Here is a 17,753-nt window from a genome sequence, read left to right on the forward strand (position 1 = left end):
GCGATCACCAACTCAGCCTGAATCTAGGTGCACTGGGAAAACTGTGAGTAAATGGGTGAACTGTTAAGAAATACAGCGATGCAATGGCGGGGGAGGGCGGGTTTGGAATGACGAGCTCGCGAGGCGGTGTTGGCGGGGAGGGGGCGGAGCGGGGGAGAGGGTGTGTGTGAAACGAGACGGAGGGGAGAGAGGGGAGGGGGAGGAGAAAGAGAAATGCGACACGGCGGGAGGGGGCGGAGCGGGGGAGAGGGTGTGTGTGTGTTGTTAGGAGACGGACGTGCACGCGCATGCGCTTTTAAGGTCAATGCGCATGCGCATAAGCTCAATGCGCATGCGCATTGACCTTAAAAGTCACGGGCACTGCAAGGAATCGCCACGATTCCTTGCAAGTTAGATAAAGAGTCGATGAGCCCCTATAGTCTCGCTTGCTCGATGCGCATGCGCATCGACAGGCGAGACCTAAAAAAAGAGCCTGGAGGTCGCTCACCCTTCTAGCAGAAGGGTTGGCTACCAGGAAAGCAGTTTTAAGAGTCAAAAGACGTAAAGGACAGTCATGCAGTGGCTCAAAGGAAGCACACATTAAATAGGTCAGCACAAGATTCAAGTCCCACTGAGGCATAACGAAGGGGATTGGAGGAAAAAGGTGCATTAAGCCTTTTAGGAAACGGTTAACAACCGGGGACTTGAAAAGAGTAGGCTGATCTAGCAACCGAAGGAAGGCTGAAAGATAGCCCTTGATAGTGCCCAGAGCAGAGCCCTGCTGGGCTAAAGAGAGAAGAAACCAGAGCACCTCAGAAAGAGGGGCAGAAAGGGGATCCGAAGCCTTTGATGTGCACCATGCTTCAAACTTGTTCCACCTACAGGCGTATACCGTCTTTTTGGAGGAATGCCTGGCTGCCAAGATTGCGTCACAGACTTCGGGAGGCACGTCGAAATACGTCAACTGCCGTCGCTCAATCTCCACATAAGGAGGTAGAGACTGGACAGGTTGGGGGGGGGGGGGGAGAGGACAGTCCCCTGCTGCTGCGACAGAAGATCCTCCTGAAGAGGCAGTCTGATCGGAGGATCGATGGCCATGTTGAGCGGCTCGGGATACCAGACTCTCCGTGCCCGATCCGGAGCCACAAGAATGACCTAGGCCCGGTCGAGTCTGATCTTCTTCAGCACTCTGGGCAGTAGTGATATAGACGGAAAAGAGTACAACAGACCGCAACCCCACTCGTGGCGAAAAGCGATGCAGAGCGAGTGCAGTCTTGGAAATTCCAACTAGCAGAATTGCTGACATTGCGCGTTCTCTTCGGTGGCGAATATATCTAACCAAGTCTTTCCCCACTGTTGAAAGAGACCTTGCACCACCTCAGAGTGAAGACGCCATTCGTGATCGATCATGCACCTGCGGCTGAGTTCGTCCGCCCTAGTGTTCAGAGAGCCTGCCAGGTGTTGAACCACCAAGGAAATGCCCTGATGTTCCAGCCATATCCAGAGGCATAGGGCCTCCTGACATAGGGTCCTTGAAACCACCCTCCCTGCTGGTTGCAGTACCACATGGCGGTGGTGTTGCCCTCTGAGATCTGGACGCAATCGGCCAGATTCCATGGATGCTGTGCCCACTGGAACTTCAGGTCCCACTGCAGAACCTGCATATGCCACCTGGCATGATCGACCTGCAGGATGCAGGAAGCCATGAGGCCCAGCAGCCTCAGGGTTATTGTGGCCAAAACCCGGGATAGCGGCTGAAAGATCGGAATCATAGCCTGTATAGCCCAGACTCGCTGTTCGGGAGGATAGACCCGAAACCGAGTCGTATCCAGTACCGCTTCGATGAAGAGGAGCTTCTGAGAGAGAATCAGGTGTGACTTCAGCACATTGATGGAGAACCCCAGCAAATGCGGGAGGTCAGCCGTAGTCTGGAGGTGGGAGACGACTGCCTGTGGCGAGCCCGCCTTCAACGTCCAGTCTTCGAGACGTGCAAAACCCACCTGTCCGATGTGCTGGTGCGCCAGTGGGGGAGGTGATGGCGAATCCTGCCGCCCACTGGTGTTTTATGGGCCGAACAGGTCGGATTAGGAGGGTTTGGTGGACTGACCAGCCCTTTGGTCCCCGGAACCACGCCGGTTGTTTCCACGCGCCCAGCCGCACGAAGGTTGGGTAACTTGCTGCGGCCTGGTGTCTGGGTGGGACGTAGCGGGGCAGTCCTTCCATAGCCACAAAAGGGGTGAAAAGCAGACTGTGCCGGGTGTTGGAGGGGCCTAAGGACTTAGCCGTAGCCTGTGAGTTCTTGAAGCGCTCTGGGGCGTTGTCTGCTTTGTTCCCAAAAAGGCGACGGCCATCAAAGGGCATGCCCATCAAGGTGTTCTGGACATCCCCTGAAAAGCCAATGGACCTCATCCAGGCGTAGCAGCAACGTTAAAATGGTATCCCACACGGAGTGCGAACATCGGCCCAAGAGACATGCGGTGTTTACGGATCGCAGTCCAAAGCTGGAGGAAGAGAACATTTTCTTGCTGCGGTGATCCAGATTCTTGAATTCTCTTTCCGGTGGAGCGGTAGGGAAGGCGCTCTTGTAGGTAGAAGCTTGAACTACCAAGCTTTCCGGGGTGGGGTGTTGGGAAAGGAAAGAGGGGTCGCCCAGAGCCGACGTTGGACAATCATCCGGTCCACGGGAGCCCCCGTGTTGGTCCTGGGCCACGTGCCCAAAAGGACATCTGTGAGGGCCTCATTAAACAGCAGCAAGGGCTCCGAAGAGCTCGCAGCCGGTTGAAGCACCTCTGTCAGGAGGTTAGTCCTGACCTCCACCGCAGGAAGCTCGAGGTTGAGTGCCTCGGCCGCCCTACGCAACACCACTGCGTATGACGCTTCCTCCTCCGTAGCCACGGTAGGAGGAGACAACATGAGAGGTGTCAAGACCACTGGCATCCTGCAGTTCCTCTATCCACTCTGGCTCAGTGTCTAACTGGTCAGTCAAAGGGTCACCGGACCCCTCCCAGCCCTCATCCTCTGGGTGCCAACCTGGCTTAAAAGGAACCCCAGTAGTGAACAGGGGCACATAAATCCCACTAGGCGCCGTATCCGGCATCGGACGCCGCCGGTCCGGCTCCACGTCGGGATGGAGGCTGGGGTCGACGTCAGCCGGGGAGCCAACCAGCGTCAAACGCGTAAGAAGGTCAACCGGCGCTGATGTGGATCCAGGCCTGGATCCAAGGGGGGCCTGCGGTGCCGGCGCCGCCGGCAGCGCAGACCTAGGCCCCCCAACCGAGTATGCGGGGCCCGAAGGCGCGCCGGCTGGGTCGGTCCGTTTAAAGATGGCATGCATCGCCTCGTAGAGCATACAAAGCTGGGCCGGGGTCGCTCCGGGTCCCGGAAAGGGAGGGAAACTTAGAGTTGACTCTTCGGGCTCCGCGAACGGAGCCGTGGGAGATGCACCACCCGTGTGCCTCGCCGGATCGGCCGACCGACGAGAAGTCGAAGAGCGACAATGCTTCTTCCACTTCTTATGCTTCGACTTACCCGACCCAGAGTGCGAAAACTTCGATGACTTAGAACTAGAATGGTGGTGGCTCCGCGACCGGTCCCTCGAACGGCGCGGAGCCGACTGCTGGCGTTCAAGCAGATTTCGGAACCGCTCACGCAAAGCCTTTGTCACCATCGACTGGCAGTCGGAGCACGACTTGAAGTAGTGATCGCGCTCCAGGCAACAGAGGCTCACGCGGTGCGGATCAGACACCGACATCACAGGGACCGCAGAACTTGAAACTGGGTATCCCTCATGCACCCGTTCGGAGTCCGAGATTCGAGACAAGAAGCCCACAAAAGTCGAGAAAAAGTAAGTCAAAAATCGACTGAGGTACCGCTCTTCCCGTATCTGCCCTGGCTGGCGCGGAAAAAGAACGAACTGACGTCAGCGAGCGAGGGGGGATGTAAGTAGCTGCGACGTAATCCCGGCTACCACGATGACTGACGCAGGACCAACCGATGCCACCTTCCCACGCGCAGAGGTATTGCTGACGAAAAAACTTTCTCGATCCAGTCTAACGGGAGGGGGCAATTCTAAGTTAAGGAATCTATAACTAACCTGTTTCTTTCAGATAAGAGTATCACCAGTATGGAAAATGTATTAGGAGAAAACTGAGGTGACTTCAAGAGGATACTACTCAGAGGACCTTAAAATGCTAAAAACATTTGCAAAGCTACTTCAACATCCTAAACTCTGTCAGAAATCTTAAAAACTGAGCTGTAGTGAGAGGATCCTTCTTCCTCCCCCATCTATGAAAAACATGAAAGGCAGAATGCAGGCCTCTCAAGTATCCAGGGAACAAACTGACACCATAAGATGGACAGTACACAACCCAGTCTGAACAGAAGCAGATGGCATGCTTCATATCCATAAGCCAGGTCCTCCCTGGACTGGAACCAAGCATCCTAGGAACGGTTTCGGGGTTTCACCCCTCATCAGCCAGGATAGCTTGACTGCAGTGGCATGGAGAGCACAGTTATCACATCTGGGCCTACCCATCCCACTCGGGGGTCACAATTGCAAAAAGAACAATTGATGAAGAGAATGTTGAACAATGTCAAACATTCCCCCCAGTACAGAGATCTGAGCCTAAATCCATCAAGCTAGCACATTGTATGCATCAACCTACAAACTATCCCACAGACAGCTGAGCTACTTGTCCGATTGTTTGAAAAATATTAGTGGTATCACGCTGTATGCCTGACGAGGTGGTGTATTGGGCAAAAGAACAATGGATCTCTTAACTGGGGGAGAATGTTTGAATCCTTCAGTCCATCATTTGTTGCAGTGACACTCCAATATGAACATAGGCAAACCTTTACACAATGCGGGGCAGCACACATTGTGTTTATAAATATCTGTTACAAGTGTCTGGAGTGGGTGTCAGGTGTAAAATTGCGAACTGACACTGTAAAGTACATATGAAAGGTAATTAAGGCCGCTTCCAACATGTGTTCTTCTCAGGACTTTTTCAAGGCTCAGTGAACTTATTTCTAATGTTTCAGGCCCCCTAACTATGACAGAGAGTCAAGGACTTTACATTCATGACACCATAAAATAATGATTTTTAAGGTATTTTCAGTTTGAAAAAAAACATAGTAGTGTTTCCTCACCAGAAATAAGTTTTATTGGGAGAACCCCAATGAAACCTACTCCTACCAGTACTTAATATGTTTTAACTAGACGGTTATTGGCCTAGACAGCAATTGCAACTCAAGAAATAGCTGCATGGTTCAGCGACCACCCAAGCTACTGCCAATTTATCTCTGAAGAGTCTATGAATTAACTACGCTCCAATTGTATTGGAATTACCTCTTATATGAAGGCAAACAGGTAGGTATATCATCATTGTTAATGTGGTCCACACACGTACTCTTAAGAAGTCCTGACAAGTACAATCAAACACATCTGCTGTGGAGGTTAATAACCCTCCGTGTGAACATTACGCTGGCCATTCTAATTTGGATAGGAGAGTAGGATTATTCTTGCCGGAGCTTGGAGGTTAAGCCTTGCTATGTTTGCGCTCATCTACTAAATTGTAAAATAAAAGATCAGTGATGTCCAATCTAACAAGGAAACAAAAGAGTCTCAAGAAAGTCAAGTCTTTACAGTGTACTAGTTTGTTGTTTAAGCTAGCCATGTTCAGCCATTAACAGTCAGTCTAAACTGAATCTTCACCAGAGCAAATAGATGTATCCAAGGGAGGCAGTGAAAGATTCAGAGGAAAAGTGCAGCACACAGACAAGAAATTGAAGGAAATAAAAGGCAGAAAAGTGGTAATGACATCAAGAAAACTACAAAGGACATCAAAATAAAACTGCAAACAAACACAAAGGACAGCTAAAAACTAAGAAATCAGGAAGAAAGCAAAAATGTGCGTGGTGGAAACAAATGTGAAAAATTTGAGGCCAATAAAAAACGATTGAAATTAAAAATACATTCCTGGTTACCCAAACATGAATCTATGCACTTAATTAAAACAAACTCAGTACACGCCATTTCCTACCCCACTGACATACTGGTATATTTGCAGTGTTTGCGCCAGTTGCAAAGTCATAAAATATTCTTGAACAGGCAGCTGTGGAAGATGGTGTGGCTTGTACAACAACACAGAAGAAACAACTGGCAGTTCTAAAGTACCAGCAACGCGATACAAGTTCTTGCCAGGCTACTATCAGTAAGGACCATCCCTTGATCTCCCTCCCTGTAGCCAAACATCTGCTACATGTGGCTTGGGAGTGCAAAACCTCACTTGTGGCTATTACCAGCTGCAACACTGGCACCAGAGTGGAACAGAGCAAATCATGCTATCAAAATGAGGACCAGAGGACTATCATGCGCCCTCCATTACCTTTATCTGTCAGGATACGCAGGTCTCCTATCTCGTAGTCCTCGTGTAGATGGTACATGTAGAGGACCGGATCCTTCTCGTAGGTGATGTAGTGCCAGCTGCTCATGATGGGGGCATGGCAGAGCACCATCCCACGCCACTGTACCTTACTGCCATCATCTTTCTCGAAGACGTGCTCCACTGCCTTCCCAACCAGCTCCTCTGCAATGCGGATCTCCTCTTCAGTGGCCGTAACTAGAGGGGAGAGACAAAGAACAATTGAGGGTGCTATATTTGTACGTCTATCTCTCTAGGCCCCAAGGGGGTATCGAAGATCATCTGGGGCAATTGCTACATGCTCCTGGTAGAACTAAGTAGGGCATGCTTGGGGGGAAACATACAGGATATGCTTGGCGAAATCTGGTAATGAAGCAACAACTTTCAATGCAGGCAGGCAGGCAGAAAAAAAAAAAAAAGGAAAAAAAAGTCCGCCTGGAAAAGCTTGTGAACAAATTTCCATACATTCAGACATTTCAGGGCATCTACTAAAACATCTTTCTACTTATTTATAAAGCACAAGACCAGTGCGTCAGTATGGCTGAGAGCTGGTTGGCATACTCAAAGACACTGAGTATGTGTGTCAGATATAGGGAGCTTCAGCACACCTTCAAAGAGGCGTCCTAGAAGGGCATTTACAAGGTACACGTGGGGAGAGTGGTGGACCTGGTCCTCTCTGCAGGGTCATCCCCAAGTCTTTTGCCTTCACCCTCATGTTTTATGTACCAGTCTATGTTGGCTTGTAGGACTCTGCGCACTTTACCACTGCTAACCAGTGCTAAAGTGCTTGTGCTCTCTCCACTTTAAACATGATGAAACTGGCGTGCACCAAATTGGCACATTTAATTTACTTGCAAGTCCCTAGTAAAGTGGTACTACATGTACCCAGGACCAGTAAATGAATGCTGCTAGTGGACCTACAGCACTTATTGTACCACCCACTTACATAGCTCTGTCAAACATGTCTCAGGTCTGGCACTGCAGCCTGTATGCCGTTTTAAACTGTCATTTTGACCTGGCAGAATAAACATTTTGCCATGGGTGGGTAAACCTTTCTTTTTAATACATATCAGTCACCCCAAAGGAAGGCCCTAAACAGCCCATAGGACAGGGTCCTGTGTTTTTGAAAAGTCAGGCTTTTACTTTTAACTTTTACATATCCTTGTAGTGAAAACTCCTTAAATTAGTTTTGCACTACTGAAAGGCATACCACTCCCATAGGATAACATTGGGTTACCTCATTACATTTAATATGTGATAACTTTTCATTGGGAACAGGTAGAAATGTTGAATTCGCTCTCTAGAGAATTGTAATTTTGAACCCTCTAATGGTAAAGTTGGATTTTTGTCACAATTCTGAAAATGCCACTTTTAGAAAGTTTGCATTTTCTTGCCCAGACCGTTTGGTGCCTGCAGCCTATACACTAGGACACATGACTAGGTAAAACTGGCATTTGGTCTTTGTGTATTGCTCTCAGACAGTGAGACAAAGGGGTTATAGGTCTTGGCAGAATGGGCCATCTCCGATTAGATGGGGGTAAGAGCTGTCACCAACCACACTTACACATCACAAAGGCTCTGCCTCAGCACACTCACAAAGGTTTCACACTAGTCTTTTGTGCCCCCCCTCTGCCCCCAGAAGCTGAGGCCATGGCAGGGAGGAAGGAAATTCCTAACACCTCTAGGGGCGAACCATCTAGAAACTTCTCCTTCAAAGCTCGCACAAAGGCTAAATAGTGAACTCTCAGTCTGAACTCCTGAACTTGCAGAAGACTCAGAAGAAAGACTGCTGCGCTGCAAGGAGGACTGCCAATCTGCTGCCCTGCTGACCGAGTGAGACAAACTGAACCTGCCTCTTGAATCCTGTACCACTAGAGTAACTACAAGGACTAGTTGGCTGGCCTCCTGATCACAGACTCAGGGACAGAAAAAGCTGCTACCACCATGAAACTGGACTCTGCCCGAGTCTTGTCCACAAAGTTGTGCCACCCCAGACATGGACCCTTTGAAGTCAGCCTAAAGGAGCACTGCCAGCCCAGCTGTGGTCTTAGCAGAACAGACGCAGAGTGACATATCGCAGCTCCGCATCTGAACCGTCGCTGAAAGATGCTTCCTCTATGCAGGGCCTTGCATCGCAGCCCCTCGAAACCACCACTGAACGATGTTTCTTCTGCGCAGGACCTCGTGTCGCAGCCCACAGCCCCTCAGAACCATGCTGCGCAATGCAGGACCTCCCATTGTAGCCCCCAGCTCCTTGGAACTGCTCCTGTGCAACACATTCTCAGAGTAGGACCTTGCAAAGCTCTGCAACCAGGTTTTAAGGTACTTTTTCAGTAGCCTTAACTTGGCCCCTGTATCCGGCCCATGCTCCATTACGGTCAGCCTGAACTTGTGACTTTGTCCCAGTCTGTCACAACCAGATAATCACAGTTAGCATTGCGTGCATTTAAGTACAATTTTTACTTAAATCTTTAACATTGCTTACTTCCGGTTCTAATGATTGGATTTGTCATTTTGGCGTCAAAAAATTAAATGTAACTATTTTTCTGAATTGGCGTGAAATGTCGCTGTTGAGTTTTCACTTTATTACTGGTTATGTTCTGCATAAAAACTTTACACGCTGCCTCCAAGTTAAGCTTGACAGCTTTTGCGCCAAGCTACCAGAGGGTGAAGCACAGGTTAATTTGGTGTTTGCTTGCATTACATCCTGTCAAGAACTGTGGTGCATCATAAGTAGGGTTTCACCCCCTTCAACCAGTAACCCAAAATTCTACAGGGAATCCTCTGGTAACAAAAAATTCAACTAGACATCTATTTAAGAAACGGAAGCCAGCAGAAACATCAATGCTGCAGCAGGCTGCAAAAATGAAAGACTAAATCAAGTCAGTGGTCTTTCGATGCTGTCAAAATCCATGCAAAAAGTTATTCGATGCATTTTTATATCGCACTTGGGTCCAAAGATAAGCGTCCTTCAGTTTCACTGTCAGTATTTTATTCAATTTTTAATCAGCACTATTACAAGCCAGATGTGTCACAGATCAATATTACCACATATGCTGCAAGTACAAGAAATAACTGAGCGAGTTTTAAATATATCGATTTACGAGTGCATTCACTCATGTGACTATGTAAGCCAGCTGGACATAAAGCTTTTACAGTAGTGAAAGCCTCTTAAAAGTATTGTTCCTGGGCTGTGAGTCAGATAACACAGGAGATAGCACTTTAACTTGGAGAGAGTAATGGAAGTGACCCTACTCTGTCCCATCCAACTTAAACTCTAGAGTACGGAGCTTGACCCAGTGTATTGAGGGTTTGTACTCACAGGACCTCCTGGGCATGATCTGAAGCTTCTTCACCCGCTTGTCCTTAAAGAGTTCAATCCCGTAAACGCAGTCAACTCCATCATAGATCACCAGGTACAGGCCAGGCTTCACTTCCACCTGGTCCAGCACCAAGCCTTCCCACTGGCTGATGGTGCCATTCTTTTCCTGCCAGCCGTGCTGGACTCTCTCTCCAATCAGGCTGGACAGCTGCAGGCCTCCCACAATCTCTTCACATTTCTTAGTGGTGCGACTCCTAAAAGCAACGAAAGAGACAGAGCGGTTACCGAACAAGAGACAGTAATCTCTAGTTGTCAACACTAGTGACAAGAATTATGTTTGGTAGGAATCCATATGATGTATTTTGCTCATTAATGTTATATCAACTTTTGAAACAACATCTTGAACAGTATCAAAAATTATATGATTAACTTTAGTTCTGTAATTTTTTATTGAAAAATAAAGCATATTTACAAACGTATTCTCATGAGAAAATAGTTCAGAGTAGGTACAAATACTGCCTAATTCAGGAAAAGATGAAAAATACTAAAAATGAAGTAAATGTTTTTCAAAATGTTTAAATTCATTAATCACTTTGCAAACCCTAGACCTAATCTTTGGGCAGGTTTTTTTTTCTTTTTAGCAAGCCCGTGGTGATATTGCCCCAACATCTACATTGTAATTTTTAACTCATGCTGATGTACTTGCTCACAGCAAGCTGAAATGTCTGTTGTGGTGGACTTACTCAAAACAGAAGACACAAAAAGACAATAGTCAACTTCCAGACATGCAAAATGTTATCCATCACTGAAATTCCAGATGGTTCAAAAAACACCACAGCAACTTTGTGTGAGTGCTGAATATTCACGAGTAGTCTTAGATCTACTGGTGAAATATTTTGATTAAAACTGAAGTTAACAATAAGATATTAGCAAAAAAACGAATCAAAACATCTTTAAAGGGAAAAAAACGCTTGAAAGAATCTTTACAATTTGGGAAATACTGGCGGTTTTTATCATTCTATTTTGAGAGGCTTTTTATCACACATTAGTTTTAAAGGTGTAAAAGTTACTTAGAAGTATGAACAAAGTGTACATTGTTTAATAAAAAGAAACACAGAAGTAGTTTAGAATAATGCAAGTACTTATAAAGTATCTATAAAATGTGGTTAATTGTCAAGGTTTCGCTCTTGACAACAAATTTGTGAACTCCTGTAACTACCATAGCCGCATTTTCGCATAAATCAATTATTTTAAACTACATAAGAGTGCTTCCAACGTGATTGGAATGTTGGGAGAAGCTATGCTTGATCACTTCGAAAATATAATAAGTCTATATTGAAGTAGTTTTTCATACAACATACCGTACTTTTGTTTCAGCCATCTCGAACTGCAAGTGCTTCCCTCTGAGTAGGAAAAAACAAACCAAATACCTAAGCGTCATTTTTGTATCAAACTGCAGATTTACATTTTAGTAGGGTCTATACAACAAAGACATAAAAAAAGGCATTACACTTTTGGGCAATTTGCAGTAAATAATTTGATGCACAGGGAGAAGATGAGGCATTGAAAAGTTGCAACTACCGGAAAGATAGGGATTGGTGCAGCGTGATCCCTTGCTATCCTTATATCTTTCGAGCTTGCTGCTTTAAAACAGTGAAAGGTATACGGAAGCCAGAATGTAGGAAGGGATCTCTGCTTAGGCTCTACCCAGAGTCTAGTCGTCCATAAGTTGATATGTCAGGTGGGAAGGAGTTTTAACTGTATAGTTCATAGATGCATTATACAATTTTAGTTTCATCGAAACGTCACCTCATATCAAAACTATGTTCTTGCTACTTCACTGGCACACCTTCGATTTATATTCCAGCTCGTACATCATTTTAATTATCCCCCTAACATCCCATGGGCAAGAATTCATTTTTGTTTCCGACAACATTCTCTGCCGACTTCCCTAGTTTAGTGTTGCAACTTATCCTAATCACGAACACCTTATTTTTACTTATTCGTTTCAACTTCCATGCATCACTGTAGTTACACTACAAACTACAGGTGAACTCCAACATCATTTTTCAGCTTACTAGAGCCTCCTCCATAACGGTTCTTCTTTAGTCTACTATTAACTCTACACCCCCACTTCCCACCATGGTAACTCGTTCCTGCAGTCCAAAATGTGTTTTTAGTTTGCACAGCCATGAATTCCCACCACTTGCTATAATCCCCAAAAACAAAAGCCCCAGTTATCTGGAATTCACTAGTCTTTTGTTCAACTACAACCTAGGTGCATATAGGTTCCTTAAATAGAGAATGATACCACCATCTACAACACATACGGACTCTGTTAGTAAACAGAAATATAGGACCTATCTGATACAAGGCATGATAGGTGAAAGCACAGGGCACAGGATAAGGCGCTATTTCAGAAGGTCATAAATCAACCTCCGAACCAGAAACATTTGTTTTGTCCCCAATGAGTTTAAAAATATACAAAAACATTAATTTCAATAATAAGAAAGCAGCTCTTCAGTTGACCAATGGAATTGGTTGTGATTTGATCGACGTTAAAGGCCATGAGTAAAGATTACAACCTACCAATTCAAACCACCAAAGATAACTTCATAAAGAACCAAATCAATCTGTCTTAAAATTCAGCAAAATGTATTTTAAACTACATGCACACCCAGCCTACACCGGTCCTCAAATGCAGCAACATTTAACATTACATCTCCGACACACTCAACTCTACCATAGAGTAATTCTCTTCTAACTCAATTACCATTGCAACACTATCACGAAACCAACCAATAGGCCGCCCCCTTCACCCATCTTATATCTAGAGCACATAAGATTTACTTCTTAACCCCTTTGCTGCTGATGACGAGCTCAGCTCGTCATCAGACACGGGTGGCGTGTGCTGATGACGAGCTGAGCTCGTCATGTAACGTGGTATTTTTAAAAATGCCGCACAGCGCAAAAATCACCGCAGCAGCGATGCGGTTAAATGCCCTTGCTGGAAACATCTTCAAAACCAACTAGCAGCTTTTTTTTTTATTGACACAGAGCTCTATGGTTAAAACGTTGCTCTATCAGGAATATTTCCCAAACTACTACTTCTTAAGATTTCCTCCACTATGAAAGAATCTCATCTTGATCCCAACCTCCTTCCTCACTCCAGACCAGTCACCAACCTACCATGTCTTGAGAAAGCCTTTAAGAGATGTGCTTCTAGACAACTGCCCTTCTGGTCAATGAAGAGTACCTCTTATTGAAAGACCAATTTTCTTCTGGTCTGTCTGCAGAACTGGAAAAGCCACTTTGAAAATCTTGGCCGATGCACACAGTATACTTGGTCTACTTAACCTCTTGGAAACTTTCAATATAGCTGATATCAATGGGAACACGCGGTCATTCTTGTGCTAGTTTTCCTCCTTTTTATCCAACCATGATCTATTAGGTTAGATTGGAAAGTACATTTTAGTAAAAGTATTAACACCCTGTAGTGTTCCTTTGGTTCCTATATGTGCGCCCACTTGGTTAAACTTGCATCTGGAGCCAAAGAGTTTGCTGTTCGCGGTATAAGGGTCTCAAGTCACAAATGTACAGACAACACGTAACTTTACCTAAAATCAACCTCCACATATGCCCGCACCTTTGGATCCACACTTGTCAATCTCGACAGTTGGATAAGTTAAAACTTCCTAATGCTGAACCCCCTGAAAGCAGTTTCATCTCACCTTCTCTCAACACATTTGATCAATTGCTACTGGCTTTATTAAAGTATTGGATTGAAGCCTTCCACCATAGACAGTACAATTTCTAGGATTTACGGCCAAATAAACCTCTCACTCATCAGAAACCCCTAAGCTCAAACAGATAACTTTTAGCTTAATTCACTAAAAAAGATTAAAGCCCCCTCTATAACCTGGTCAAGTGAAGCTGGAGCTCATGCTCTTGTAATTTCTTGCTTAGTCTGTAGTCTTAAGTATCCTGCTAATCTCATTCATGCCTTTGTTCATCATTCTACAGCTAGACGCGTGTCCTCTGCAAAGAAACTCAATCACATCTCCTTCTGCTCATGAGACCATCACCAGCCGTGCATCGAGAAGGGATCAAATTTCAAATCTTCTGCCAAATATACAGTCATTTATCTTAATAAACCTCCATATCTAGCTAAAGCAATCACCAGATAAGGAAAAATGTGATGTCTATTCCAATACACATCAGAACTCCATAGTCTACTCACTACTACAGAAAACTACTATAAATTAGCAAGTCACGGTTTCTCGGTTTGAACATAGATCAAGCCCATTGATAATTTATTTGCTTAGTCACTTACCTTTCTAGTTCAAAATGGTTGCATGCACAGCGTATTCTTTGTAGAGAATAGTAATAATACTAGAGTTGAAAAGTTAATAGAAAACTGTATTTTATTATTATTAGATATTCAGAATATGTTGGCTTGAAACTCAGCACCAAAAGATGTAGGTTCTACTGAAAAAAAAATGTAACTACACTTTCTGCCACTGCCCGGAACACAAGAGTTATCACTCCTGTTGGGCATACATTTATACCGGGAGGATGTTGTGGCCAAGAGGAGCGTTTACTATCCTGCTTGAAATCATGCTGTTTTTAGTGAAAGATAACAATTCTGCAACGCGACATCAGTAATGTTTTTCTTTTTTCACTTATGCCCTGGCTGGAAGTAGGTGTTACAGTACGACACTGTGGATAGTCTTCCATCTTTAGGGAGTCTATTCTACTACTAGCATGCTGGCAATCACGTATTTGAAGGCACTATTAAAAGAATTACTGAACATATCTGAAAAGTTTGGATTTCCAAATACACATGGACCTGTCAATTTTATAGAATTATGAGAAAATATGTTAGCCAATATAGGAGGCCATTATGAATTTGTTTTACACGAACAGGGGCGCAGCATTAAAAAGTTTGACTACTACAGCTGCATCTCCTCCCCATTATGTTGCCAGCCCACCGAAGAACAGACAAAGGGTGCGAAAGAGCTGCTTGAAGCGGGTCATGTTGATGGTCAACAATCAAGTATGAGAACGCGCCATGCAAGTAAAGCTTTTTAATGTGTTGAGCAAAATAAGTCAATATGTTTTATTATGCTAATTTTTAAACTGACAACTTTTAGTTTTATCAATCTATGGCTGTACAGTACTATATTAAATTAAACTACTTCTTTATAGTATATCTTAAGCCATTAGTGGACTTCTCAACCGATCTAAACAGGCACTGGTGAAGCCATTAGGTTTATATTTTGAGACCTATTGGCTATGCAAATAGTTTTTATCTACAGAGAATCCTTGATGCTGTGCAGTGCGGATAAACTTAAAAAAAAAAAAAACTTTGACATCTGCCTGTCTCATTTTGTAGGCATGCGCTACTACAACATGACATGGTTACCTTATTAGTTACCGATTCAAGTTGGTTGTAGCTGAAAATAAAATGTGCAAATTATTTTTTTTTAAAGCAGGAGTGCTGTGGAAGCAGCAAAGAGAGAGTGAAGCAAAAGGTGAAGCAACAGAGGGGAGGGATGGGTACAGGGTCTAAGCAACAATGGAGTGGACGGGAAACAACAAGGGGTATGCATGTAGACTGAAGCAATGAAGAGAAGCATATGGATAGTGCATGAGGTGCAGCAGAGAGAAGCACTCGATCGATAGCAACTCGGAGTGCACCGAAGACTTAAAGGAGAAAGATGGCTCGAAAATACACACATTTTCTTGGAATGCTTCACACAAAAGAATAAAAGTCGTTCTTGAAATGAAAGCCATATAAACTGCCATGCCAGATAATCAAGGAGTTTGTAAAGAAGCAATGCTCCATTAGCCGGAATAACAGAAGACTGACACGCTGGGTCACCAATAAGAAGTAGGCAAATGAGAGTGACAAGAAAAGCCAACTTATGGTAAGCAACAGTCGGGCTCCAAGCTCCTGTAGCTTCTGGATAAGCCACAATATGCCTCGGGGCAGACAACGCATGCACTGTCTAGTAGTTTCAACCTAAAAAGGGCCATTCACTTGTAGTATTGAACAGGTGTGAGGTCGGAAATGCTACAGTGTGATTGAGAACTGTATATACTTATACTGTAGCCATTGTTTCGGGTTTCAAGAATCTATTTCACGTTTCTCAACGTGGTCGTCAGGCCCACAAGCATCAGAAACAACTCCAAACCACCCAACTACAGGAACCGTTAACAACACCATAAAAGCAACACTGATCCAGGCTCTACCCTCCCAGCAATGCCCTCAGAGCCCCCCCCACTGCCCCTTCCACGCGCACCACTGACTCTTAGAGCGTTCAACCTCCCAGGACCACCCACCCTCCTGGCACCAGACCCACACCCTACCCCAGGCACCACTGATATAAATACCCCAGAGTGGGATGCGAGAGAGACGAAGATGAAAAGGTCTGGACAGTTTAATTCTGCATTGACTCACATGTAAGTGTGGGGCTTTTCTTATGAGGTACCGCTGGAATAGATAGTTATCTTAAAACAGGAACCCCTCCCTAGCCCACCCCTAAACCGGAAGTTGGCATGCGAGACCCTCTGCCCACCAACCAGCACCCCAGAACCTGTATGCTTTCGGCAGACCCCCACTCCCCCCGGCCAGCATTGTTGACAGGGCTGCTGCTAGAACCCGAGCCCACCACTACCTTCTCCCTCACACCGACTTCGATGCACGAGCGCCCGCCCCCACCGACTCCAGCACACGGAGGCCGGAGCACCCAATCAGAAAGCTGATTCACAGTGATTGACAGTTAACGCAGCGGAAGTAAAATAGCTCTGATGGCTGCCAGCACCAGGAAACCTGTGATTGGATAGAACTGGCCCGCCCCCCGAAAAGAGGCAGCCAGTCCGCTCTTCAAAGGCGCCGTCTTGGTTGCTGACCCGGAAAAGGCGGGTCATAAGTTAGACGTGTCGATCCATATGTGCCGGAAGTGATTGCCCCACAGCACATGGGCCGGCGCTGTTGTCTAAGGTTAAGGTTCAGCGGGTCCTCGACCGCAGTGACCCCACGAGGCTCTACTTCCGGCACAGGGAGCTCTAGGGGCGCCTGGAACTGTGGCCCTCGGGGCCTGAGACCTCTATCATACATGCCAACATTTCAGAAGAGCAAAGAGGGAGATTTAAAAAAAAAAAAAATCGGGAGAATGTGGCCTTTAATCGGGTTACTGACATGTATGGGCTTTGGGAGTGTGCTGCTGCAGGATTTGACATTTGAAATACAAATGCAGGTTTTTTTCATACCTTTCAGAAACATGGAGCGCAATGGCAGGCAGAGAGAGGGTGATGCAAGTGTTGTGCACCTGCCTGGCAGGTTGCTGGCAGTGTATGTTCCCCCCACCCCCCCTGTGTGACAGCCCAGGCTAAAACAGCTTCCTGTGCATACACAGCCCCCCCCCCCCCCCCATCGACCCCCCACCAATACTTCACAGGTCTTTAAAAGACCATTCCCTTGTTAATGACGCATTGTTGGTTTTTCACCCCTTCTAGAGCCCCTGCATGGCCACTCTAACTATTGCTGGAAGAATTGGCACTTTACACAATACCAAGCCCCGTCAGCTGAAACCCAGAGGAATCGGGTTTTTACTTGCAGGAATCGGGAGGCAGGAGACTAGCCTTGAAATCGGTAGTCTCACGCCTGAATCGGGAGGGTTGGCATGTCTGCTCTATTCCAGCAATGGGGCTTTGAGGTGGCGCTAGGGCAGGGGGCTCTGTGACAAGGCGCTCCCCAGGCCCTCGCACCTTCTGCCCCCGGCAACACCCGCACGTTTATCACATGTACTGGGGGGAACACACGCAGTTTATCAGGTGCTTGGAGACCCCAGAAACAAGGGGCAGATCAGTGCTAACATGCCAACATTTTAGATAGAGGTGGCTGCTACCCTTTGAAAGTGGTGGAGCAATAGAGGAGTCCCACAAATACGCCAAAAAACTAAAGAAAACACCCCCTCTCTCCTCCAAAACTCCAAAGTAAACCACCTCTCCCTCCAAAAGCTCAA

The 17,753-nt window shown here is 46.0% G+C and overlaps 1 protein-coding gene across 6 annotated transcripts in view; it reads right to left on the reverse strand.

The window, feature by feature from the left end:
- Positions 1-16,502, reverse strand: part of LOC147673088 (spindlin-1-like) — a 36,140-nt gene extending 19,638 nt beyond the window's left edge. The window contains exons 1-5 of one of the 6 annotated variants that reach the window (XM_086946783.1): positions 16,404-16,477; positions 15,149-15,179; positions 11,085-11,126; positions 9,724-9,977; positions 6,366-6,599 (exon numbers count right to left, since the gene is read on the reverse strand). In XM_086946783.1, the coding sequence (XP_086802909.1) occupies positions 6,366-6,599; positions 9,724-9,977; positions 11,085-11,104 (508 nt within the window). In that variant the 5' untranslated portion in view covers positions 11,105-11,126; positions 15,149-15,179; positions 16,404-16,477. Of the gene's footprint in view, positions 1-6,365; positions 6,600-9,723; positions 9,978-11,084; positions 11,127-14,056; positions 14,111-15,148; positions 15,180-15,595; positions 15,676-16,186 lie in introns of those variants that run through there. The other 5 variants (XM_086946784.1, XM_086946782.1, XM_086946781.1 and 2 more) reach the window with 5 other exon arrangements.
- Between the last annotated feature and the right edge of the window lie 1,251 nt (positions 16,503-17,753).

The sequence above is a fragment of the Lissotriton vulgaris genome, chromosome 12 (assembly GCF_964263255.1).
Source record: "Lissotriton vulgaris chromosome 12, aLisVul1.2, whole genome shotgun sequence".
Classification (NCBI taxonomy): Eukaryota; Metazoa; Chordata; class Amphibia; order Caudata; family Salamandridae; genus Lissotriton; species Lissotriton vulgaris.